Consider the following 26,914-nt stretch of genomic DNA (forward strand, 5'->3'; position numbering starts at 1 on the left):
GCATAAACCTTCCTAAGTTCTGGTGACCTGAGTTACATTTGTTTGCTCTGTGCATGGCCAAAAATGGCCTATGGAATGTGATTTCTTTTTCTTAAGACTGATGGCTAAAGTTATTGTATAAATCACCCTTTGGAGGGATCAATATTGCTCTCTGGCTGAAGACAGTCTGTGAATCACTGTCTTGGATTTAGACTATCAACTGAGATGAATCCTGTCCTTACTTTGCAGCTCATGCACTTGTTGGACTTCACAACATAGGTAACACGCAAGATACCTTGGGATTCCGTCTGAGATTTTTGAACCCTTCTGAAACGGTAGTAGAAGCCTGGATGCACCAAGGTATAAATTGCTGTTAGATAGCTGTGTGTAGGGAACCAAATCAAAGCTCCACAATGTTGATATTAAAGATGTGTAAGATGAATCGTATCCACTGCTGTCTAAACTTTTTACTTCTTGCAATGAACCATAAACCCAGTCCATTGAATAAGCCAAGAAAGAGGCATTTCTGTGGCAAACAATTACACTCCCAGAAGACCACAAAGGACCTTTCTAGGGAGATCATCACATGTCATCTTGGGAAGGGAGAAAACTAGAATAAACCAAATAAAATAGCACCGGTGTAATGACTCACACAGGAAAAGCTCTGAGAAAGAGCTCTTAAAGTAATTGCAAAATGGAAACAAAGTTAATGACACTAATTTAAGGCTTTTGTTTTTCTTCTTCTAGACAGGTAGTGTTGAACCATTTAGTTCAAAATATATTGGAAATATTAAAAAATATATTTTTTATAAAATATATTGTACTTGGAAAGGCAGATTATACATAGATGTAACCTGCATACATGCAAAAGATCTTTTTTCTGGGTACAGGTTAGTTTTAGAAAAGGCTACATAATTGAATTGTTCATAAGACAAAAGGTCTTCCTCCCAGAAATATTTGGTTTTCTCAGTCTGCGTGGTGAGTACTTCTCTCTTCCTTTACAACTGAAGTGGTTTTTTAAGAGGAGGTTTTCTAGCCCTTGCAAACTTCTCTAAATGTGCTGTCCAATTAATTTATTAGAAGTAGTCACTTCATCAATTTAAATATTCCATATTATTTTTACTCCTACTCTTATCTCTGCTAGAGCTCAATATTTGGTGATAGATTAATATCAGGATTCCTGTTAACCTGTAGAGTTAATTCATGCTTCTTTCATAGTAATAGGCATAAATTAAAGTGTTTTCATTAAAATCATTGCACAAGAGTCCAGGTAGTATTCATTTCTACAAGTTAGACTTCTAAGTCTGAGGAAATACTTTAGGCTCAGTATATTGTGAACGGAGAGAGCAAAAGGGTCCAGAAGGCAATTTAGAATTTAGTGACTTTAGATGCTCTAGACTACAGTAAGAACAGGGCTAGTAGATACTGCTTAGGGGCTCCACAACATTCAGGTCCTGTATAGTAGAAACATCTTAATGGAAACACCTTTCTGAGTTTCAAAGATGGCTTAAATAGAAGTGTTTTAGGGTATCAGAGTCATTGTCATGGTTTGGATGATACAACACAAGATGCATCATATGGTTTCTGGAGCAGCAGCTGGAGACAAAACGGAATAGCCTGGGGCATCTAAAAGGGCCCTAAATCCCCAGGAAACATGATTGCCTCAATATACTTTTTGAGTAATAAAGAGAAGTAAGCACGTTCAAGGTATTTGTCATCTGAAAGATGGTCTCCCTAACATGGAGGGATTCATAGCGTAGAATTGCCAACAGGATCTCAGAATACCCCCTGTAATCTCAACAGCAGCTTAGAGCACTTGTCTAGGATTGGTGAAATCAATTCCTCTCTCCTTTCTGTTCAGTAATTTTCAGTGGACATTTGTCCCTCAGATTTGCTGATCACGCTTTGCATCCTTTGGAGTTTTGTCATTAACAGCAACTAAGGGAAATAACACAGCATAGCTTTCTTTTGTTTGGTAACCTGTACATGAAAGATCATAAAAACCTGCTGGTATCAGCTCACTACCACATTGCATTAATTCCCCTCATTCTCACCCTCAGACTTTCCACCCTGTTCCCAAGAAGGCTGCACACAGAGCAAGTTTGAACATGCTTTTATTGGTGGTCAGAAAGCAGAGCAGGAGGTGGCACTGTTGGGCAGCAGTGGGAGGAAGGGAATCATGTGAATCTGTGTTTTACCTTAGCCTGGAGACCCTCATTAGCACAGAAGCCTGTGCCTATGCCATGAGGGCATTGCTGACCCCATCTGAGCTGCCTCTGGAAGCCTCTAAGCATCAGCAGGTTGTGGAAATGGGGCACTGAGCATTTTAGTAAGAGGAGGGAGAGTCAGGTAGGTCTTGGAGTGCGAACTTCCTCAGCTCTTCACGTACCCAGGGCTCAAAATAGGAGACTCTGGTAAATACTTTAGGGAAGATGCGATTTCCGTGTCCATAAGAAACAATGCCATGAGCTTTCCCATTGCAGACTAAAGGGCCACCGGAATCACCCTGTGGGGTAAAAGGAGTGGTAGGGTCAGACATGTCAGAGCACAGCTTCCCCCGCCCTAAGGAAGAAACTGCCCCTCTTGCCTCCCTCCTCTTTCAACTGTCTCCCTCCAGGCCCAGCTCCGCAGGGCTTGTATCTGCCTTACTACTCCTCTAAGCCAATCTGCGAAGCAGTTCAGGTCTGGAGCAAAAACTGCCTTCATATCCCTGAAAAGAAGAATCTTCTGCTACTTCAGACACGTGGAAATATCCAAACCATCCCACTGTGTGTGGAGAATATCACAAAGGCGAGACGAGATCTGCAGCCTGCTGGGGCCGTGGCTGGGCTGGGTAGAATATGCCCAGGCATGTTAAAAGCACCCTTGCTCGGGGAGCACGTCAGCTTCAGACCTCCTGAGAGGAGCCGCAGCACATCATCCTGAAGAATCTCGTTCAATTTTAATCCCCTTCATCTCCCACCTGAGAACCAACCTGACTGGCTAGTCCCAACCTCATGCCAAACTTGGAGCCCAAAACAACACGTACACGGGAAGTTGATTTTTTGCCATCCTCATCACCACAGCAGATCATAGACTCACGCAGATAGTTCCTTTTGAAAGACTTCTCACATATGTCCTCACTCTGCACCTTCAGGTCCACCTCCATCAGCACACTGGTCTTATCCCGTGTTGTTGATGTCCAGCCCCAGCCAGCCACTTTGCATATAGTTCCTGGCTCAACATGCTCGTTGTGCCTGGGCAAGGGGACACGACACACTTCCTTAGTCAGCTTGGCCTTTGGCTTCAGCTGCCAAGCAGAGAGAACATGTGGTTAGAGCAGGCAAAGGAATGGGAACAAATTAATGGGGTTCGGAAAAATGAGCAGGGAGACGCCTCAGGTAGCATGTATGTGTGAGCGCATACCTTCAGCAGCATTATGTCATTTGCAAGGGGATCTCGTGAATAGTTGGGGTGGATGACCCAGTGGCCAATGTGGAACTTCTGTTGGCTCAGCTCTTTCTTCGTTATGCTGTGGACTCCCAGAGTCACAGTGATATTCACTTTCCTGCCAGGAAACACCAACATGTTCCATTTACACTGACTACAGCTACATGGCCTCCCCATGGCAGACAGTTTGAGGGAGGTGGTGGTGGGATAGATATTCCCACCCAGAAATTAGTTCTCAGGAAGTTGCCCTCTGTAGCCTGGATTCCTTCCACATTGAATGGAGAGTCCCTTACTCCGTGCTGACGTACGTCCGAGGTGTCCCATCCTGAAGACCAAAGGGAATCAGGGAATGGGGGACACTGGCCTCTCTTATCCAACAGTAGCTCCGACCCATGGTAGGAACCATGGACCAGAAGAATGCTGCTGAGGAGTTCAGTCCCTGAGGTCTGATGTGCAGCAGATGCACTTCCCTTCCCCTGACCCGCCTTCTCTCCCACCCCCTGCCCGCAAAAGCACCAGAAGCTGCTAGACCAATAGACCATTATGATCATGCACATGCCCCGTGGTCAACAGACAGGGGCTTTGACCAATGAAACGCCTTGGTTGAGAGAAGTTTCTGGACCACTACCACAAACGACCACAGCTCAAATTCAACTAGAATATAAATGGAGCCCCCCGGAGACCCCCATTGAGTTGGTGTCCCCAGAGCAGTGGTTGTGCAGTCAAAGAATCTCCTCCTTAGCCTGGCCATCTAAGGAACATTCCTTAAACACTGAGAGGACTTGCCAAACTGGTAGGCAATCTTCTGGGTACCCTTGAGAGTCCTCACTTTGTAAAAGTGGGAAGACGCACATTTTGAATCGTCGCTCTAGAGCTTGGGATCTGGTCCCTTGAGTCTGCACTGACTGTATAGTAATTGAACTCCTAGGCAGTATCCCAACCCGTGTTTTATAATGTTGGAGTGCTGAATAATTTTGGAAAATCCCTTTTATAGTTGATTGTCTACTAAACAGTTCTGGTTAGAATAAATCGGTTTGGAGCCTATTGCCTGCCTAAATTGATATTGGGGTTGCCTCCGTGACAGGATGGCTGGACTCACAGGAAGCCCTGCTGTGCCTGAAGAGACACCGAGTACTCTTTCACCCCAGACCAGGCCTGTGACTCTCCATGACTGTGTGAGACTTGAAAAAATCCCCCATACAAGAAAGACAGCCCTTACGTTTTACCAGCCACACAGTGAGCTGCTGAGAGCACTGCATGTGGGCGAACCAGGAATCCTCCACACTCAGATCTACCTGACTCACTTCCAACTGATAAATAGGCCATGTAGGGCCTGGAATGGGGCCGAGCTTCCTGCCCGCCAATGATCTTTCCTGAAAGAGAGATGGGGAGCGTTAGTATCACATGTGCCACTGTCCTAGTACCTGTAACGCGCATTTGGTTTCAGGCACGGCCTGAGCTGAGAGATAGCACTGGAGCAGGAGAGTAGAGATACAAGAAAAGGCAAGGCAAGTACCAGACAGAATTCCAGCTCAGTGCCAATTTCTGCCCTTGCATGTCCTCCTCTTAATCCCATTTCTCTGTACTCACCAGCCCCAGCCCATGAGACAAGGAGAAAAGCACTTGTGAGCAGAAGGAGAAGTAGCATCTTCTCCTGCTATCCTGAAGAGCCAAAACAGTTGCTATGGCCAGGCAGGAGACAGGTACAGAATGGCAATCTGCATATATGAAGTTTGGAGCGGAAACAGGAAACCTCAGCCTGCTATCAGCTTGTGTCATTTGCTGTTTCTGCTCTTCAAAACCCCAGACTGTGGTTTGGGTGCGGTTCATTTTACAATCTCTCATTTTTGACACCATCTCCTCCAAAAATTGGAGCTGCTCTTGTTCAGAGTACCCAGAGTGCACAGTACTCCAGCAGCAGTGAGAGCAGTGGGATATCTCCAGTCGAGTGTATATCTCATTGGAGAGCCTTGGCGAGAGCCTCCTTGGATCCTAGATATGGGTTGGTTTTAGCTTTTTTCTTTTTTTCCCTGTCCCCTGATAGGAACAGTGAGATCTGAACAGGGCCAGACACAGGTCCTAGTCCTTATCAGAGGGGCTGAGTGCCATCAGAGGTGCCCTTGGGATATCAAAAATCACCTGTCAGAGTACCTAAGGCACAGGACCTACTGGATACACACAACCTTGAGCACTAATGTTCTTGTCACTAGTGAAAGATGTGTTGGTTTTACACTGGAATTTACTGATGGCACCAGGTGATAGACTCATGCAGGTGAGCAGGGACCTCAGGAGGTCATTTATTCTGACCTGGTGCTCAAAGCAGAGTCAGCTATGAGGTCAAAATTACCGTGTGCTTTATTCAGTCAGGTCTTGAATATCCCTGTATATCTGGCAACTTCCTGAGTGAAAAGGAGTCAGTAGCCAAGAGATAACAAGGAAGGCAGAAGAACTGGCTTTGTCAAAAAGGTCCCAGTCCCACAGCATTCAAGTGAGAAGAACAAGGAAAGCCTGGGGATAACACCCAGGGTAAGGTGAGGGTCTAGATGACTTGACAAATCCATAGTGACAGGAAGTCTGATGCCAGCCTGAGAAGTCAGTCTGTGCACCCAGGTCCAGACCAGCAGGTTACACGGCTGAGACACAGCTGGAGCTGGAGCTCAGGTGAGGACCAGAGTCAGAATCTCCTCTTCAAAGCAGCTGCCATGAGAAGGGGAGCAGCCCTGGCTGAGGCCTCTCTGAAGTCCTCCCTGAGAGCGCTGGCTACCGTGGTACTTGAGGGAAGGGACATAACCCTCAGTTGCCCTGGCTCTAATTTGGCTGTGGGCCTGGCCAGTCAGATCTCCAGGATGGGGAATGCGCTTAAGGTGCTTGACACTGAGGGTGGAGACTGGACAGCCTCTCTGGGCAACTGATTCCAATGCTTCACTGCTCTTGCGGTGGAAAAGTTTTTTCTTACATGTAGCCTGAACTTCTTTTATTTAATTCTTCATTTATTAATGTCTACCCATTATCGCTCATGCTGCCACCATTTACTGCTGTGAAGAACCTGGTTCCATCTTCCTGGTGGTTGCCTGCAGGTATTGGAAAGCTGCTCTTGTGTCCCGCCAAGCCCTCCTCTTCTGTCGGAACAAGTCCAGTTCGGTCCACCTCTCCTCAGTGTAGACCCCTACGGTACTCCACTCATTACAGGCCTCCAGGCAGAGTGTGGCCTGTTATATACCAGAACCGCACTCTGAGCCTGAGCATCCAGCCTGTTTTTACCCATCCAGTTGTCCAGTCACTCAGATCAGAGCATCCTGACCTAGTGTCACAGATGAGTGATTTAGGGTCCTGCTTGCCAGGAAGCAGTATTTAGATGACTTGAAGAAAAGTGCAACTTAACAGAGTTTGATGGCAAGGTTCACTCTGTTACTGCATGGAGGAAATGTGCCACGCAGAATTGGGTGAGGCTTGTTTTAGAGTGATTTCTATGGGGACAGGAGATGCAAAAGGGCAGAGGGAGGCCCTCCCACTGAGTCACAAGGTTCAGAATGGACCCCCTTGCTTTTTTAATTCCTCAAAGAGGAGTCTAGGTGCAGCTGGATCCAAACTGTAGCCCCAGACTTGATCAGTGGCTCATGTCCAAGAGACGTAAATAGAAGAAAATCCCTGGAGAGAAGGTGAAAAGCCTTGTTAAAATCAAGGTACATGACACTCACTGCTCCCTGCACACACCGCCCGCCCCCCTGCCCCATCCATAATGCCGTAATTACAGAAGGCAACTGCACTGGTCAGGCCTGTGTTACCCTTGGTCAATACATGCTGACTGTTTCAATCCCCTTCTCCTTCACATGCCCCGATGTGCATTACAAGAGGACTTGGTTCATGATTTTTCAGACTTCTTCAAAAACATCTGCTTCTCCTGTTTGCTAGCTTTCACCTTTCACCTTTTCATTCTTCTAGGGCCTGCCAGCATGACATCTAGTCTGGGTTAATCTGCTTCCTGGAAGCTTTTTAAACTCACAATTGCTGTCCCACCAAGAGACAAAGCAGAAAGCTGCAAGCCACTTTGTTTTCTGTGATGTGTGAGATTGTGTGCTCAGAGGAGGACAGACCCAAACGGAGGAGACATTTCAGACATCACCAACCTGTGGCACTGATTGATAATAAACACTTGAGCAAAGCCACAGCCCTCTTCAGTATTCTGATGTTTCCAGCGAAGTGCTGATGTTCTCAGCAATTCCTCTCTTGGCTGGTAACTCAAACAACTGTAAAGTAAGACTGTGTCTTCCTGAGCGAGAAGATACCTTGCAAGTCTTGTGACCTCTTGAATGGGGCTTTGCAACCACACTGCTGCACACATGGGCTGGGGCATGTCCGGGCCCTGCATGGTGGTGCCATTACAAAATTACTGTTCTGTGCACCCTTTTTCTGTTCAAAATATCAGATGTGTCAGGGTGGACATGCTTTGTGTTGCGGCTTACCAGGGCAATGTTTTTAAAGGTGAGCACTTAGAATGTGTATTGCCTCTTTTGGCATGTGTCAGGAGGCATATGGGAGGTGGTAGAGGCCTCAAGACCCACTCAGGCAATCACAAAAGACTGTGAAAAGCAGGGGAACACAAAGCTGAGTCATCCCACTCACACCAGCTACCTGGAGGCATCCCTGGAACTGGCTGCCCTGAGACTCACAGGGCAATCTCAGCTTGGAGGTACCTGGCTGATTTGCTGGGAAGCACAGACTGAGCTTGTGCCGGAAATTTGTGGGCGCTCAGAGGGCCAGAACCCAGGCATGAACGGGAATTTCACTTTCTTGAAAATGAATACACAATATTTGCCCTTTGCTATGAGTCGAGTAGAGTGTACCAGATGGCTTTTAAAAGACTGAACTTCAGCAAGGTGAATCCAGGCACATTCTTCTACTGCTGCAAATGAATTGAACGGCAAGTGGTGGTTAGAAGTACTGACTGAGCACAGGAGACCTTTAGAGTGCTGGGGGAGTGCAGCTGATACACAGCAGAGGCAGAGACATCCTCCCCTGGTTGTGATCAGAAGGGAAGGTTTCACCCGTAATGCCTGTGAATGGGGGAGCAGTGAGTAGCTTTGGCAGAGGTTGGAGGTGAAAGACTGAGAAGACAAAGCTCTTTGTGAGACTCCAGGTCCTGCTGCCCTTGGGCAAGTTCCCATCCTGGCTTTTCACGTTCCTTATTACGCACTCCTGCAGCACAGTGCCTTTTAGTATTGAAATCTTCTGAGTTTCTTCACTCTTCTAAATTGTCCAGGCCTCTTCCTTTCTGAGGACTGCAAAGGGTCTGGCTCCATACTCGGGCAGGGGGCGTGCATCCAGTTGTGCCCACAAGCCCCTCACCAAAACACTGAATTCAAACTTTGAAGTTGCAGAGCTGCAGTGATACCTTCATTGAAGAAAATCACAGGAGACAGAAAATTAGGCCACGTGTTTGGCTCTCATTCCTTTTAAAATGTGGGAGCTTGGCCGGGTGGCCTCCCAGGTTTCCGTGCATTAGGAAGCAGCGTTACCTGTTAGGACTAGGGACAGGTGGAGCAGAGAGACGGTCCTTCCGCCCTGCCTCTGTGCTTGGCTTTGGGCTTTGTGCAAGAAGCAAGAGCCACTGTCTTTCAACAGCAGCCCAGTTGATGACTAAGCTGAGAAGCCAGCTCTGAGCTGTAGTTTACCTCACATGACCTGGTCTTTGATTTGGGCCTCTTGCGGGCTGGGGAATTTTACTGCCTGCAGGATGAAGGGACTTCTTATGGGCTGCCAACAGCAGCATTTTGGGATTGTGCAAAAAATACTATGGAATTTCTGAAGTGACAGCTAAAGGTGGGGAAAGGGAAGGGCTAAGGTGGCCTGAGGAGAAACGTGTGCGGGACAGAGGGGATGAGAGGAAAAGACTACTTGTCGGTGCACTTGTCTGGCCGTGCGCTTTGCATGATAACCACAGTCTCGTGTTCTCATGAAACTCCATCTCTGTAATGAATTTGAGAATGACTTCTCTAAGCCCCAAGCCCACGCGAAGCGCAGGAACCGTGCTTCTGTAGCAGCACTGTGGAAACTGACAGACCACATATACGTGCTGCACGAGACTCCCTCCTCCAGCACTAGACTGCAAGGCTCATTTGGACAGCCACCCTCCCTACCTCAAACATATTTACTTCTCCTCGAAGCATGTCAGCCTCTTCCTTTCAGCATTTACAATGATTTCTGCAGCTTTTCGCACTCCATTGATGTTTGTGAGAGATCAAACACTAACTCAATTTTAAAGTCTTTGTGTTTTCTGCCTTGCTGTGAAACAAAGGAGGCACAAATTGAATGTGAAACCTGAAGTATGATCATTCCTACAGGGCGCACGGGGAAGGGCATACTGATTCAATCTCAAGAAGGTTGCAAGGATGCAAAAGACATGGAAGGGCTGGATCAACCTGCAGAGGGTAGAAAAAACTCCTTTCCCTTAATGTTGGACCTGTGTCACTTTTCTTACAATCTATGGCTCCTTGCAAGAGAGACACGAGAGTTGTTTGACAACTTCATTTCCTGACAAAAAGTTGCAAAACCTGAGAACTCCTCCAGACACAACTTAGAATGAGAATCGAAATACCTGTGTTATCTTTACAATAAAACCTAACCTTGTCAGCTGGGCATGGGTCTTTCACAGGAAGCTGCTTGCTGTGCCAGTGCCCTTTTAACCTCTCCTGGCTGCAGCGGTGTGCTTTAATCATTGAAACCCTACAGGAAAACCTGACTGCTGAGAGGTGGAAGGTTGGTTAAAGATCAGGGTCTTGTCTAAGTGCAGGCAACCAGAGCGGGGACCGTGAACCACTGAGCCCTTGTGGCTGGTGTGGCAGGAACTGGAGAGGCCAGTCAGCCTGCCTGAGTAGGGTAAGAGACTTGTAAACCAGGCAGTGAAGTGGCCACAAGTTTTTGCTGGGTACCAGATGTACCTCAGAGTTCAAGAGCTGGCTACGCAGTCACCAACCACATGAAGTTTAACAAGGGCAAGTGCCGGATTTTGCACCTGGGACACGGCAATCCTGGCTCTACATACAGACTAGGGCACGAGATGCTGGAGAGCAGCTCTGCAGAGAGGGATCTGGGGGTTCTGGTCAATGGCAAGTTGAACATGAGCCAACAGTGTCCCTGGAGCCAAGAGGGACCCGTGTCCTGGTGCATCCAGCACAGCAGGGCCAGCCGGGCAGGGAGGGGATTGTCCCACTCTGCCCTGCGCTGGGGCGGCCTCACCTGGAGCATTCACTGTGTGCAGGGCTGGGGACACAGAAGAAAAGGAGATAAAGCTACTGGAGAGTGTCCAGAGGAGGGACACGAAGTTGGTGATGGGTACGGAGATAAAGTTGTGTGAGTAGCAGCTAAACTCACTTGGTTTGTTCTACATGGAGATGAGGACACTGAGGGGAGACCTTATCATGGTCTACAGCTTCCTCACAAGGTGGGAGGAAGGGTAAGCACCAGTCTCTTATCTTTAGTGACTAATGACAGCACCCAAGGGAATGGCAGGAAGATGTACCATGGGACATTTAGGTTGGACAAAAGGAAAAGGTTCTTCACCCAGTGGGTGGTGGAGCACTGGAACAGGCTCCCCAGGGGGATGTCACGGCCCCAAGCCTGACAGTGTTCAAGAAAAGACTGGAAAACATCCTCAGACACATGGTGTGAACTGTGGGGTTGTCCTGTGCAGGGACAGGATTTGGACTTGTTGATCCTTGTGAGTGCCTTCCAACTCAGGACTTTCTGTGATTCTATGATACTGGAGGGACTGTCAGGACCAAGCAAGCACTGCTGACACCATGAGCTCTGGACATCACCTGAAAGACCTGTTTGTGTGTGTGGCTGTGTGTGTGAGGCAAGTGGAGATGAGAGGACCCAAGGATCAGCTTCTGGGTAGGCTGAGTGTCTAAGCCTGATTGCTGGGGGGATACATCACACATACATGTCTATGTATGTTTGTGTGTGCAAGCCGGTCTGTGTCCCAGCAGCTGGAGTAGGGTTGGGGACTGTGACAGACGGTGGCTCTCAGCACACGGTTGAAGTGTGTGTGGTCCTTAACACACAGCATGAGTGTGGAAGGCTGAAATATTGTGAATTATTTGTCTCAAAGCTTGCTTGCTAAAATAATATTCTTAAGGCCTGCTTGTTACAGAAAAATGCTTGCTCACACTGCTTGCTTAATTGGGCCCACTGTAAAGGCCTAAATACAGTGAATTAAAGTGCAAAATGCATGATCACTGTGATCTGCTAAAACTCAAAGAATGCTTGAAGCTTGTGTAAGCTCAAGTGAAGCTCCAGCGATATCGGGCACCAACATCTGCGACCAGGCCTGCAGTGTGCTCAGGCAATGCCCGCCACCAACTGCCATAAAATGACCAGGTTATGACTTGCAAGTGTGGCCATCCACCACCAGGACCAAAACCTGTCACCTGGGACTGGTGGACCTGAGACCCGAGCACTACCAGCACCTACTGGGACCTGGACTCTGCTACCAGAACCTGGAGTCTGATACTGGCACGACCCGAGACCTGCAAACTGCCAGTGTTACCAGGACCTGAGACATGCAAACTGCCAGTGCTACAGAGGCCTGAAACCTGAGAGCTGCCCCACAGGAGATGTTTGGATCCCTGGCGGTGACTATCTCTCTTGCTTATCTTCTCGCATGCTTGCTTAACTTTCTTCCTAATTTCTCCCCCCTTTATCTCTGTTGCTCTACCTTCAGGTGTGAAAATGAGATAGATTTACTCTGTCTTTAGGCATACAAATAAAATAAGATTGTTTAGCAGCATCTGACCTCATTTGTGTCTTAATCTCACTCTTGGAATAATTTTTTAACTTTCCTGAGTCGGAAATTGGACCAGGACCCCACATGGGACCTCAGGGGCTTGCCTGCACAGGTGCCAGCAACTGGGAGACCTGGGATCCAGGGCAGCATACTGGGTCAACTGGGTGTCTAAGGTCAAGTGTATTAGTGTTACTGGGGGACCCCTGTGCCTAGGTGTAGGTGCTGGTGTGCGGGAACTGGCACATATGGCACACATGTATCCCATTGTAACCTTACAATGCCTTTGCCGGGTCCCAGCATCGGGGCAGAATTCACCTGGGCGTATGACCAGAGTATACTTGCTGGTTTACACATACTGAGCTGTGTGTGTTTGCCAGTACTTCATCTGGGTGTGTTTAACTGGGATTGTCCTTAAAAATAAAGCTCTTCATCCAAGTCTAAGCTCCTAATATTATTTTAGACACTTCCGTCTGAGTTGTCCACCTACACCTGTGCTGCCTTCATAGGGAAAGACAGAGGAACTGTCTCTCAGTGGGAGATGATCTAGATCACAAGAATCACACTGAAAATAACATTTTTTTCATTTTTCATTGTGAATACTTGTGAGAAAAAATAATTCTGGAGATGACAGTTAAAAGTCTATCTGTCTGACCAAGGCCATGAACAACCTGATAGATATTTGAAGCTGGCCCAATCACGAGTGGAAGATGGACCTTCAGAGGTCTCCCATCCATGGTTTGAAGTCATCGTTCTGGTTGAAGTGCCCTGTATTCTCACCTCCTACACATTGTCCAAGAGCAGAGAGCCGCAGTACTGCAGAAAAGGCAGGCTTTAGAGTTTCTTCCAAATAAACATCTTGTTCATTTGTGGTTAAGCTCAAGATTGGTGGGGATGATTAGGGAGAGGAGAATTTTGTAGTGTTGGTGAGGTCAAAAGTTTATGGTAAGGTCTGTCTTTAGTCACAGATATGATCTGCATTGTTTCTAGCTACTGAAGTAAAATTTAGATGAGGGAACTGAGGAAGTTAGAGGTTCAGCTTCCTTTAGTGTTTGCTTCTTTGTCAGTACCCTTTAATCTGTGCTGCAAAAGGCAGTCTTTCAACTGGCAAACGAAAAGGGCATGGAATCATACATGATCACCTTGTGTCTCTTTAGAATGGGTAATCTGACTTGGCTCATGGAGAGTACTTTTCTTTCCAAACACCCTTTCTTTCCTAAATCTTAAAATCAAGTGTAAGGTTTCATTTGATCCACAGAATTTTAGTTGTCCTTTAATTAAATGCATCAACATAGATGCATAAGGACTATCTGGCAGGTGTTTCACATACCTCAGACCAGCTGAAATGTCACAGGGCACCTACGGTAGGCCCTACAGCGATACAGTGAAATCCATCTCTTTATTTGACATGCCTTTTGTTTTTGTTTTGGTTTTGTTTTGTTTTGTTTTTAAAGTCCTCTAGCTTCTGAGGAGGATGAGTGAAGCAATGACTACAAAATCAAATAACATTGGTCTTTCATTTCATTATAAAACAGAAAGAAAGCTACATGGTAGGTTGGGAGATAGACAGATACAGTTTCAATGAAAAGGTGTTTTTCTGTAGTATCCAAACAGGATTTTTCTCCCTGAGATCTGGTATTTTAAGCACATGACTTTTTGGTAAACCTCAGAGAAAAGCAAAATGTGGAAAAATGAAGCAAAGTTTCGAATATATATTTAGGATTATTTTTCAAAACTCAGTGGAAACTTTTATATTATGGTAGAGAGCAAATGTGTGAAAAAGTCAGCTGCAGTGGGTTGGCCCCAGACATGTAAGCACCCACCCAGCCACTCACTCAGTCCCAGAAGAGCATGATGTTGATAGTATGGAGTGGGTATCAAATATCCCTTTTGGCCAGTTTGGGTCAGCTATACTGATTGTGTTCCCAACCAACTTCTTGCCTACCCCCAGTAGTGGGGTATGTTCAAATCCTGAAGACAGTGGGCTCCACAAAGCAGCCTAACAGGGAATTTGCTGCCTCCAGATATTCATCCAACTGGACCTCTGCAAGCAGAGAGAAAAAGTAGAGGGGGACCACAACTCATTAAGGGAAGACAGCATGTATTGACAGTCTCATAGACTGCCATACAGGAGCACTAGGAGAGAGGGACATGGGTGTCAGCTGTGGATTTGGTGGGAAAGGTCCAGAGCATGACTTCTCCCAGCAAAATCCTCTTACCGTCTTGGTTCTGCAGCCACCTACAAGCTTTGGCCTGCAGAAGGTCTGACCAAGATACCTTCCATTTATACTGGTGCAACCAGACTAAGGCCAAAACTGTGGCCCAGGCAGTTGGCTGCACAACCTGTGGGGGAAAACATAACAATCAGGGGGAAGAAATAAAAAGATCAGACCTAAACCAACCTGCAGGAAAAGACCTTCACACATACACAGGTAATCTCTAAGCTTCTGAAATCCTCAAAATTGGAAAGTTCCCAGATATCTCTGCTGATTCCACCCCACACCCTCCCCGTCCCGCTTCCACAAGCAGAGAGGCTCTATACCCAACTGCTTTGATCTCTTCAGCTCAGACTGGAAACTTGGAGCAGAGGAAGGTTCAGCTCATGACAGTGCCAGACTCCTGCCCCTCATTGCTTACCTCACTGGGCCTTTGTCCCTCAACCTCAGCTTTGCTGAGCTCCAAGGCAGAGGCCAGGGCTGCAGTGAGAGCCCAGGACCCATTTGCTTTCTGAAGTGCCACCACTACCCTGAGCCCAGAAAAGTCACACAGTCTTGTTGACAGTGGTGAAATTGTCCAGTTCCAACTCATGCTAAATGCCGGTGGTTCTTCTATCACATGGTCTTCAGGAGAAGGCTCCCACTCTGGAAGACAGAAACATTCACTCTGCTCATATCATAGAATCTTGGAATGGTTTGGGTTGGAAGGAATCTTCAAGGTCATCTAGTCCCAACTCCCCTGCCCTGGACAAGCAGCTGGAAGGAAAGGAAGCCTGGAAACTGCTGTGCAAACAGCTATGTCTCTGTTAGCTTGACTGTTCTTTTGCTGAACTGTATGAGGATAAAGCTAAAGATTCATGCAGCTATTTTGAGACAAACTTAGTGTTTGGGTATAGAGTTAAGGAAAGTTGGAGACAAGGATAAAGTTACTTCAGGCAAGTATTAATGCATTTGGTTCTTAATCTCCAGCCCAGAGTTGAGGTGTAGGAGTTTTCTTTGTCTTTCACTCCGCCCAACCCCAGCACAACGAAAATCAGGAGGCCTGGTGAAAAGATAAATTCTGAAAGGAGAGTTCGACCTTAGTGCAAAACATTTTGAGAATGCCCAGCTGACAAATTTGTCCCTACCTTTACAGGATGCTGAAAACTGGGTGAGTGCCTCAGTGTCAGGGGCTTTGCGATCAAGTGTTTCAAGGCAGAGCTGGCACTTCTGGACCATCCAAAACTTGGTGGACTTGAACCACCCGGGCCTGAAGCCATGCAACCAGAGCAGCTGGCAGGGAACGAGGTTGCAAGAAAGAGAGAACAACATGGAGGAGCCTGGAGGCAAAAAATCTGAGAAAGGCAGGGAGATGGGGGTTAGACTCATGGGTATTAGAGATAAGCAAAAGGATGGTCAGGCCTACAGGATAGAAGGCTGCAGTTGGTGAGGAGGCATCAGACCAACAAGCCCTGCTTTCCTCTCCCAGTCCTATCCCCACCGTTTCTGGCCTTACCACGGTGCCAGGCATCCCTCTGTTTCATGCGCACTGCCACAACGGATGTGAAGGGGGACAGGACCCCCAGGCTCAGACTGGACTCAACTGCGCTGTAACAAATGTCCTTCTCTGCCCTGCTTGTCGCCTCCCAGGCCAGTTTCCACAGCAGGTGCCTCATGGCCATGCGGTGCACAGGCAGCCTGCAGGGGCAGAGAGTTAGTCCATGGTTCCACCTTGGAGAGGAGGGGGCAATGCAGTAATGGACACTCAGGCCCTCCTCCAAGGTCTGAGCAGAGGGGCAACAGGGAAAAGATCTGGATGCCCAGAATCTCTTCCCTCCTCAGGCTACAGTGGGAAGGATGCAAGCAAAGGACACTTGCTGTCCCTCCTCCAGAGCGACCAATGCCACTCTGCCTTGTGGGCAATTGTGTTACGCTCTTACCTGCCATCTGATGATGGGGACAATGAGAACCTGAGTGTGTAATCAAAGGACTGGTGGCCCACGTAGTACTGAAGGGTCACAGCTCCCTCATCCACCTCAGGATCCTAGTAATGCAGGGGAAAGTGTGACAGAAATGTTCATCTGCAAGGCACAGGCAGCCTGGCTACCTAGGTTCCCTCCCTCCTCTACTAAGATAGTACATGTTCGTGGTTGGAGCAGAAGCACTGGTGTCACTGGAGGAAAGAAGAGGGACCACAGAACCCTGATTGTGGTCTCTCTCAGGTCTAGTGGAGGTGAAGCATTCTCAGTGCTGGGAAGGTGAAACAGGGAGTAGGTCCTTTACCTTCCAGAAAGCCATGCCCCAGTGCATATAGTTCCTGGATCATTCTCACCTGTGCTTGCCCATGAATCTGGGCATAGATGGAGCTCTGATGTCCTTGGAAGATCGTCTCAGGAGCTTTTCTGATCATCGACACCTCCAAGCCAGGTGGAAGGTCCCAATGTAGTGAGATCCCACTTGCGAGAGGCTGCAGAGCCTGCTGCAGACATTTCACTGCCTGGCGAGGGGAAGCAGAGAGTACAGAGCACTTGCATTCCCTCGCAGTTCTGGGCAGTGGGGAAATCAGAGGGAGTCTCTGAGTTGGAGTGGATGGTGGTATTTGGATTGCCTTGCATGTCTAGGAGAGCTGTAGGAGGTACTGAACAGAGTAGAGGGGTACCTGGGTCATTACCTCAGATGTCATATCCATCTTAGAGTGGATGCACACACATTCACCTTTGGTCTCCAGAGCCATGGCCTGGGAAAGGTTGAAGCTGTCACAGCTGTTAGTAGGAAAACAGAAACACCTGTACAGGAAAGGAAGGGGAGATTAGGGAGGGGACAAAGATGAGCGGCCTGAAAGACAAGAGCAGTACAAAGAACAAATTCTGGAGAGGTAAGAATGCTTCTAATTATAGGAGTGCAACTGTTTTTCCCATTCATTCTGGGGTGAGAGATGTTGTCTGCTGGACACAGAAATCGTGAGAATGTGTTTTGGGCCCGCAGTGCACCTGGAGGTATTACAGGGTGAGGGGGAAGAGGAAAAATGCTGAGAAGAGCAGGGAAAGATTGGGAGAGGAGGCCCACTAGATGAAGAGTACAGACAGGTTTAGTGAGGTAAGGAAAGTGTGTGGGGGGGTGTTGTTGCTGAAGTTCTGATGAGGTAAAGAGAAAATCTGGAGCTAACTAGGATCTGGGAGAATGTTTGAAGGACTCTGACAGTCAGTGGGAGAGGAATGTTGTGAATTCGCTTGTTAGGGAACAGGAACAGGGCTCCCCAATTACCGGTGGTGGTCTCGGTAACGGTAGACCTCAGCCATGACAGCTTCCTCTTCATTGGAGATCTTCCTTTGGATGAAGATGAAAAGCTGAGGGAGAGAGGAGAAACAAAGACTGCCAGGGCTGCACATCCCCGTAGAGGACAGGCACCCTCCTAAAATGCAGGAAGCCTTCCCAGTCTGTGCCCTTACCCTCTTGCACCCGCTGGGCCTGAAACAGGAAAAGAGATAGTGTGTCTCCTGTCATTAACACCAGGACACCTCTAAACACAAAGAGGCACCCCACAAGGAAGATCACCTTTCCCAAGTGCAGGCAAATCTCACAGAAGCCCTACCACACTGCCCAACCCAAAGACTTTGTCACTTTCTGACACCAAGTTGTCACCCCACATGCCAACTCTCACTCTGACTTCAGAAGTCTACCTTTACCCCACTGTTTACACCCATTCCCCTCCCCACATCCCTTTGGCCCCTGATACCTGGCGGGGATGCCCATGAAGGAGAGGAGTGCTGTAGATAAACCTTAGAAGGCCCAACAGGTCACAGCCTCCCAGATCAGGGCAGATGGAGGAGATGCGCCCCACTGCATTGTCCATGCTTTCCTGTGTGTATTCCACACTTTGCCTGTTGGAGGGCACCAGTGTTAGAGTGGGAAGAACCTGGCCCACGGCTGCCCTCATATGGCCACTCACTACAAAAGCTTTACCTCACTAAGACTGTTACAGAAACACTCCGAAAAGAAGACTTAACCTCTCACTGCCCCCAGCAGATCCTGCCCCATAACTGCCCTCCAGCAGGATCTTGTCCCATAGTTTCACTTAGAAAAGTTATACTCACCCCCTGGCCCTGCCCTATCATCACCCCCAACTCACAGATAGAAGGCTTTGAAAGTGGCTCCAAAACTGTAGATGTTGAAGTAACAGCCCAGAGGCAAACTCTTGAGGAGGAAGAGCAGTGTATTCTGGGGACAGATGGAGGGATGGGCAGAGCTCAGATGGGGAAGCTGGGCAGAACATCTGCCCACATGAAGCAGTTTGCCGCTATCCTCACCAGCTGGGCATGACCCGTGTGGAAAATTCCCCCCCTGAAGACTTGTACCTGTGCATCCTGGAAAAGGCTGCGGTCCATAAGAAAGAGGAATTCTCCAAACTGGCCTGGATTGGGCACCGTGTCTGGAATGTTTGGTATCAGTGTCACCATCACCACAGTGTCTCCCAGCAGAGAGCCTGGAGTGTGTAGGGGAAAAAAAGGAGGAATTTTAGGTTGGAACTCCCTTCCTCATCGCTTTGCTTTTGTACTCCACATAGCTCTCAGCTCTGACCTGTTGCCTGAAAAGGCCATCAGATGCCCCCAGTCTCTCTGACACCCTCTCCCTAATTTCCCCTTCCACCCTCCTCACTCACCAGGTGGAGCTTTGGGATCTCTCCTTTCCACCACAGCACTGAGACTAGGAGACTCTCTGTAATACACCAGCAAGTTCAGATCATCCTGCGCCCAGGGTGGCGATTTCAAGGAGACCTGAGGACAAGCAGAGTGTGGGGAGGAAATAACTATATAAAAGGATTGAGGAGTCCTAAAGAGCACCAGCAGGCTGCAGACCCTTCTCTCCCTGTTTGTGAGAGAGAGGGATCTCCAGCATCTGGCAGGGCCATTACCTCAGCAGATGTTTGATGTGGAGCTATGTATTGCAGAGGGGTGTGACTGCTGTTAACGGCTATATGGGACACACCATGGTCTGACCTCAGACAGATACTGAAATATAGGCTTTTGGACATCTCCTCCTCAGAAGAGATCCAGTCTGCAGTGAGAAAGAGATGTAAGAAGGTGAAAAAAGAGACTTTAGGGCAGCAAACAGCTGTGGTGGGGCACTGTCTGTCAGTTGTAGAGGGGAAATGCGTCATCTGAGATGTCCCTTACTGCGGTGCCTAGTGCGGTGGTGGTGGCAAATCTGTAGACTCACACTGTGGTTTGTATGAGGATCTATAGGGAGCTCTTGCTCTGGGATATATGGGGAGACCTGGGGGTTTCTGACCATGAGGTGCAAGGAGTAATATTCAGATTGTCTCACTGAGGCACATGTGCAGAAATGGGCGTCCCTCTCCCTGAGATGGATGCTGGAGAACGATGTGTTCCTGCCTATGGGGTACACCTGGGGCATCACTCACTAAGATATTTTCTCGAGGGGAACAGCTCACGTGGCCAGCAAAACTGGGCAGCTCCATCAGGCTGCAGTGTCAGCTCTTGGTCATAGCACAGGCTGATGGTCACCTCCCTGTCAGGAGGCAGGGTCCCCAGGAAACAAGCGAACACAGGGCCCCAAAGATCTCCCTGGTCCTGCAGGTATGTCAAATTCTCCATGCCTGAAGTGGCTTTGCACAGCTGCTGGGCCTGCCATAGAGGGAGAAACATGTGTCACTGAGGTCTCCACAGGATTCCATTCTCCCACCTCCACCCATCATCCCAATCTGTGGACCAACCCATCCCACCACAATCCCAGTACCTCCTCCTTCTCCCAGACCATTGCTTCAATACGAGTATCCCCCATGGTAGCATAGAAGGTGTGTACAACAGTGTTAAAGTCCAATGGAAAGATGAACATGGTCTCCTTAGAGACTTGCGACATATTGCGGAAAACCAGCTCAGACACCACATCGGCTACAAAGTCCTGGATGGATACATTTACTGTCACAGTTTCCAGCTCCACTTCAGGACAGGAAGAAAAGAACCATATTCTTCTCTGGAATAAACCTGAGGAATACAAAACAGCTGTCAGCCTCCCAGTTTACCCATAGGAAACTTGAAATTTGATGTCTCTGTTGTAGTGGGAAATAGTTGTGTGTCCAAACCTGCCACAGAAATGCCAGCTTCAGAAGCTGACAAACAGCAAATAAAAGTCCCTGAGGCTCTCATCATGTTTCCCTTAGACCACAGTTCCTCACATTTCTAAGCCCCTTGCTCTTCAATGACCATGACAACTATGCCTTAATATCATATAAATGTGCCATGCTTCATCTAAGTTCAAGTCTACCATGGCATTGAGAGGAGTCCCCCAGCACATAGCATGAGACAGGCCCACAATAGAGCTTCACGCAATTGGCAGGAGGCAGTCCTCAAACCTTCACACCATATCTCAGAGAGAGGAACAGGTCCCACTGCCTGCTTTCAGAGTAATGCTCCAAAGAGATGAGCTTGATTTTCATCATAAGAAGATACACTACTCATTTTGGACTACTGGAAGGGAGGACCATATGAATGGCACTTAGTATGGCATCAAAGGTGGAACCACAGGAAGTCAACTCATCTCCTTTTTCTTGTCAGCAGTGGAGATGTTTCTCACTGACCTCCCTTTCTCACCTGTCATACTTGTAGAGTATGGTTTATTTGAGGCCAACAATGTGTAGATCTGAATTTGGTTGGAAGATGACTTTGATGACCTCCCTTGCTGGTGTGACAGTAGCCCATGGCAAGACAACCTTCTCCATACCTTTACCCTTGGTTTGAAATGAAGAGCATCTCATATTAGGGCAAGGTTTGGCATCAGTGGTGCATCAAACCTGAAGGTAAAATGCATTGGAGTAGTGTCTTAGTCAAGAATGGTGTAAGGTATAAGACCTTCACAGGGGTTGCTGTAATGTCTTGGAAGGGGATGGTGTACAGAGGATGATACAGTTCACCTGGAGAGGATGATGCAACTCACCAATCAAGTGATGTACCTAGGTATCACAAAACAATTCAGTAGGGGATGATTCAGCACCACAGTAGAGGTGATGCAGTATCATAACACTGAGGAGTGTTGTCCCCCATCCCACAATAGCAGACATGTCTTCTACATCATCCTTCCACTTTGTGGATGTGGGTGAGGTGAATCACACTTACAAAAACATCTTTTGCTATGCCAACCAGAAAAAGTGAAAGATGACTAAAGGCCATGCCCCTGAGTTCCCACAACACGGTGAGATGTGCCTCCCTGTCAAGCACCCAAGAAATCAGCTCCTTCCCACATTGCTCTCCCAGCTAAAATCTTTTCCACCGCTCACAGATGCCACCCTTCTGGCCCCAGCTCACCTCTACACATATACTGTTTGCTCAGGATGCCACTTTTCCTCATCTTGACTCTTTGGTTGAAGACAGATTCTGTATGGGAAAGAGCCTAAGGTGAGCTATGAGGATCTTGTGAAAAAAGCCTGGGCCCGTTCATCTTCCCTTCCTCCAAGATATGTAGCTCCCGCACACATACATGGGCCAAGATGACTCTGCTTCCTCACATCCCAGCTCAGGATCCTTTTTCGCCCCTATCTCGCCAGTCTGGTAGCAGATTGGTAGGAGAGAGACCTGGGGTGGGAGTTGAAGGTGTCAGAAATTCCTATTGGCTCAATGGGGTGGTGGTGCTTAAGTCAGATTAGAGCACAGGGAAGGTGGGAGCAATGATGAGTCACAGCCTGAGACATAAGGCACAGCATGAGTTTGAGCCCCAGCAGTGACAATTGCACTTGGAGGACACCAGTAACAATGCTGACAGAGGAAGAAATGAGCAGAAGGGTGGACAAATAGCGCAGGTGAATCACTGTCTAGGAGGATGGATGGAGGAATGCATGATTTGTGTGAGAGTGGTGCAGGTGGGTAGTTGGAGAGGACTGTATTCAGTGTCAGAAATTGAATGGCAGAAAAAAGTGACCATGTGGGGTACTGGGGAAGGGAGTGGATGAAAGAATTCATAGTTGGGATACAATTATGCACCTCCAGGGAAGTGGAGAGCAGGAGGGTGTTGGAGGAATTGATGAGAAGCACAGTTGGGTGGAATAAGAGGGAGAGGATGATTAAAAGTGCCCAGTTCTTGGTGGTTCTGTCAGTTAGGTACCTGAAACCAGCAGATCTGTGTACAGGTCAGCAGTCTGAACTCTTCCAGTACTGAATAGAGCCTTAACTCAGTCATAAAAACATTAGACAGAGAAGGGACATTTGCAGTGAGGAGCCCTAGCACAGGTGAGCAGTCCTCGCAAAGGTATTGTGTCTAGTTTGGAAATGACGGGACATCTAAAATGATACTAGACACCCAGATTTCAAAAACTAAATCTCACCCCTAAACGTAAGTATTAATAAGAGGAAGAGCCTCTTCCTCTTAGCACAAGGGTAGGATTCAGTTGAAGATTATTATGTATAAATGTAGGTATTTAAAATGGATACATTCAGATTAACTTCTAAAGCCCTGCAAGGGGGTTTCCCAGAGGGCACAGAAGGAGAGGATGGGAATGGGACAAAGGAATGAAGAGTCAGGAGATGCGAGTGGGTATAGAATGAGAAAGGAAAGGAGGGATGTGCATTTTCTGCTGTAGTGATCCTGATGGAGGGACCATTGTACATCGAGGAGTTAGTGATCCACGTAGCAGTTAATCCAAGGCAGCACAGGACTGTGCTGTGCTGCACATACAGCTTGGCCTTCAGGTCTGTGCTGGGCTGCACAAATTCCCTGGCCGCAGGATAACCTCAGCCTGCTCATTTTACCAGAGCTGGCTCTGGAACACGCACATTGTAATATTCTGCATGTTGATTGGAGGCCTGTTGAATGCTGCACAAGCCAGCTTATCAGCATCTGACATGGCATAAGGTTATCTGTGCTATTGTCATTTTCTTTATTGTGTCAGCTCTAGGAAATAGTTTTCAAATGATACTTTGCAGAATCTGAGTGTCTTTCTTCCTGGGATCGTAGTGAACCTGCACCCACCTCCTGAGGCAAAATGTGGCACAGTTGGCAAGTCCCAGCAAGAAATACTTTTCTGGAAGAAGGGTAATGGAGACAGGCTGAGACCCTGGCTGCCCCCACCCCACCATGCAAGGCAATCGCAAGAAACTTGGTCCAGTTGTTTTTCTCATGAATTGGGAAAGCAAGGATGAATTAGCTGAATGTCCCAGCCCAGCTGAAATACTGATATGTCTCAAGCAACAAAGGGTAGGGCAAGGAAAAGCCAAGGAAAACTTTTGCTGTATTTGTTCCTAACGTGCTTGGAGCAGACCCAGGGATGTTCAGAGCCGAAGCCGCGGGCCCCTCCCTGGGCACTGGGAAGAAGCGCTTCCTAAACGCGGTTCCATGCCCTGCAAACAAGCCCAGTGGAGCGGCGGCCCCGCTCCAGCGCGGCTCACCGAGGAGGCTGCGGGGAACTGACAGAGGGAACTAACACTCAAAGGGTTAAACACATAGCAAGTGCCTAGCTTGGAGCTTTGTGTAACCTATTGTGTGAGAAACAGGATTTTGCTGAAGGGAGCAGACTCTGCAAAGATAAGAAGCCCAACAGCATCCTTGGGTGGATGAGATAACGACAAGGACAGCTGTGGAGGAGCCGTCAGCTCTGGAGCCTGCTCGGATGGGATTTCCAAGGGAGCAGCTCTCGGGAACCTCCCTTTTTTCCCAGGTGAAAAGGATCTCCTGCTCCCCTTGCAGCCCAGAACTAACAGCAGTCTTTTATTCTATGCCAGTGCTGCTCCAGATAGACCATCTGAGTTAACGACCCCTTTTTGTTAACATCTCAAACGACTCCACAAGAATCAAAGTAACTCTTTCATGTAAGTCTGAGGTTTGCACAGAGCAAAAGCAGAGAATGAGAAAAGTCAAAGAAAAAAAGAAAGGAAGCAAAGTCAGCAGGTCCAAACCCAACACTGGAGCTTGGACTTCACTCACCACCAAATGTAAGGACAAGTATAATTCTCCTTACTGTACTCAGCCGAGAAAGCTCTCTCTGGTGCTCTCAGAGACTTTTGTCTTTAGTCAAACATCCTTGCTGTCTGTTTGTTTAAACTGTACTTGGATAATCCTCCGGATTCCGGAGGACCCCTTCATCAGTGGAATTCCTGGGGAGATAGCTCCTTTTTGATGAAACTGAGAGAGGCTAAATTGATAAAAGGTTAAAATATGATTCTTTGTTCGTAGCAGAAATCCTGGTTTACCAGCAACTGCTTTTAAGAATCCCCATAGCAAAATTCATATGCTTGCACATCCATGTTCCTGTATTTTATTTTCTCTCAGGTAAGAGACTGAATTTACAAATATCATTATAACCTCATTGTGAATTTGGACCTTAGCCTGCTATCCTTGACCTTAGAGATCCCAAATGTGCAGGTACCATTTGAACTAAGTGGCCTGGCAGGATGAGGCAGCAAACACAGTCAAACAGAAGCCTCAAGCCTTTGCCACGATGTGGCGAGCGCAGACAAATACACATATGCACATATAACAGGTCTGCAATCTTTTGACTAGGAAGGAAGGAAGGAAACACAGACGAGCACACTCACTGTGGAACAGCAGCCTGCAGCAGGAGCAACGAGGAGAGAGACACAGGAACAGCCCCGGGACTGAAACCTGTCAGCTGCAGCATGAAATGGTGTTCACAGAGGCACCCGGAGGAGGAGGAGACCTGGTCTTTGCAGGAAGCAGCGGGGATGGATAGGAGCTGCAATCAATGCCGCAGTGCCACCTGGGTGGATTCTGGGAAGGGGAATGCTGCCAAATGTGCACTCTGATATGTTTGAATGCGAACCAGGGTGCTGCCAGTCCTGCCTGATGGGATGAGCTTGTGGGACTGGAGCTGCTGCTAACCCTCTCTGCTGGGACGGGTGGGAGGCAGTGGCTGTAGGGTTCTGGGAGCTCTGGGGGGTCTCTGGGCAGCTTTGGAAGGTAAGTGGAGCCACGAGAAAAGCAGGAGCGATGGGGAGCCTGCATAGAGGGTATGTTTTGGGCCTGGACTGGGGAGTCAAGCTGCGGGGAAGGGCACCAATAGAGATCAGTTGGTCCTGTCCTGGCGGCTACAAGCTGGGGATGCTGCCTGTGAAATGCATCCTGTGTGTGTCAGGGGCATCCTGGGGTGTGAACTCCAGCAGTGAACTGCTGCATGGGGTGGTGAGGGGATGGCGAGGTGCTGGAGGAGATGGGGGGAGAGGGGAAGGCTCCAGTGTTTCTCCACGGAAAGCACCCCCCCACCAGAAGCAGATGTGGCTGCTGGGCAGGGAGCCATCCCATTCCAGCAGCCAAAGTACACAGGCACTTCAGCCTGCCTTCCTGACAGCCTCCCCTGACTTTGCCTTTTCCAGGAGGCCTCAAGGGGTTCAAGAGCATACAGGTAGCAAGTCAGTTTTGCACCAGTGAGGAGATTTTGGAAGAAGAGATGGGCATCTTGAGTCTTAATTCTAGACGTTGCTGAGCTTGCTCAGGGTCATACACCTGCAGAGAAGTGAATGTCAAAGCTCCAGACCTGGAAGGGGTGCTGCTGTGGGTGGCCTCTGGAAGCCTACATCCAAAGACAGGGTCCCATTTTCTTGAGGGACACTGAGACCTCCTTGTTCCACAGCAGACAGACTATTTAGGTTGAGAGCCAGTGTCATGGAAGTACGTTAGGTAGCTTGTGCACAATCTTGTCAGATGAACAGCCACAGGTTAGCCTAATGTCCATGTGCATAACTGTGAAGTAACGGACATGGTCAGATCCTGATTTACGTTTGGAACAGTGAAATTTTCTTTTCCTTACCTTGTGGCATTTCAGTAGGCCAGGTTTCATCAGTGCTGCTTTTCAGGAATTTTCTTCTCCAACACTGATTATTAAAAATGTGCCTTGAAAAACTCTCAGAACTCTTTTGAAGTGTTGCTGAGACTTCTGCTGAATACTGAGAGCTTAGTGATCTGCTTCTGGATGTAAACTCTGTTCAGTGCTTGAAAGGGAGAATGGATGAATTCCATCCTGGGCTCCCTACTGAACTGAACCATCTCTTTCCATTCAGCAGGAAAACCCATTACTGCAGACAGGCAGTATGGACACCACACTGAGCATGTTTCTATCCATGCCCCAGCAGTTCTTGCATTTTAAAACACTCATTCACAGTGTCCCCTCATATCCTGCAGCACACACCCTCCCAGATGTACTGCAGGAAAAAAAAAAAAAGACCAAAGAAAACTAGATGCTCTGGTACTTTGCAACATGACTGTGTCTTAGTTTTAACCTCTTTAAACTGGACATTTCCACCAGGAGGAAACAGTTTTATCTCAACATCATTAGTGGTTCAGAGAAGACCTTTGGCAGTGTGTGAGGCACAGCGCATGTAGGCTGACCTGCAACAGGGACTGCAAGCTCTGAACAAAAGCCTGTCCATACGCCTACCTCTGGTGGCCTGAAAACTCTTTCTGGTGTCTTCCACAGACAGAAAAGACAAAAACATAAATTTCGACTCATTAGGTAAGGGATTTATAAAGGAGAGTTGCCTTGTGCTCTGGCTTGCAGTGAAGATGTATG

At 48.0% G+C, this 26,914-nt stretch overlaps 1 protein-coding gene across 1 annotated transcript; it reads right to left on the minus strand.

Annotated features, from left to right (window-relative positions):
* Positions 1-2,305: 2,305 nt before the first annotated feature.
* Positions 2,306-21,750, minus strand: LOC135997927 (von Willebrand factor A domain-containing protein 5A-like). Its single transcript, XM_065650856.1, is given in 20 exon segments — positions 2,306-2,485; positions 3,008-3,268; positions 3,385-3,526; positions 4,628-4,781; positions 14,410-14,533; positions 14,828-15,051; positions 15,534-15,740; positions 15,902-16,083; positions 16,326-16,429; positions 16,718-16,882; positions 17,057-17,171; positions 17,650-17,732; positions 18,122-18,266; positions 18,515-18,645; positions 18,741-18,868; positions 19,046-19,262; positions 19,265-19,440; positions 19,808-20,030; positions 20,143-20,390; positions 21,708-21,750. Coding segments are annotated over 20 exon segments (3,252 nt in total).
* Between the last annotated feature and the right edge of the window lie 5,164 nt (positions 21,751-26,914).

This window comes from Caloenas nicobarica, chromosome 24, assembly GCF_036013445.1.
Source record: "Caloenas nicobarica isolate bCalNic1 chromosome 24, bCalNic1.hap1, whole genome shotgun sequence".
NCBI classification, from domain to species: Eukaryota; Metazoa; Chordata; class Aves; order Columbiformes; family Columbidae; genus Caloenas; species Caloenas nicobarica.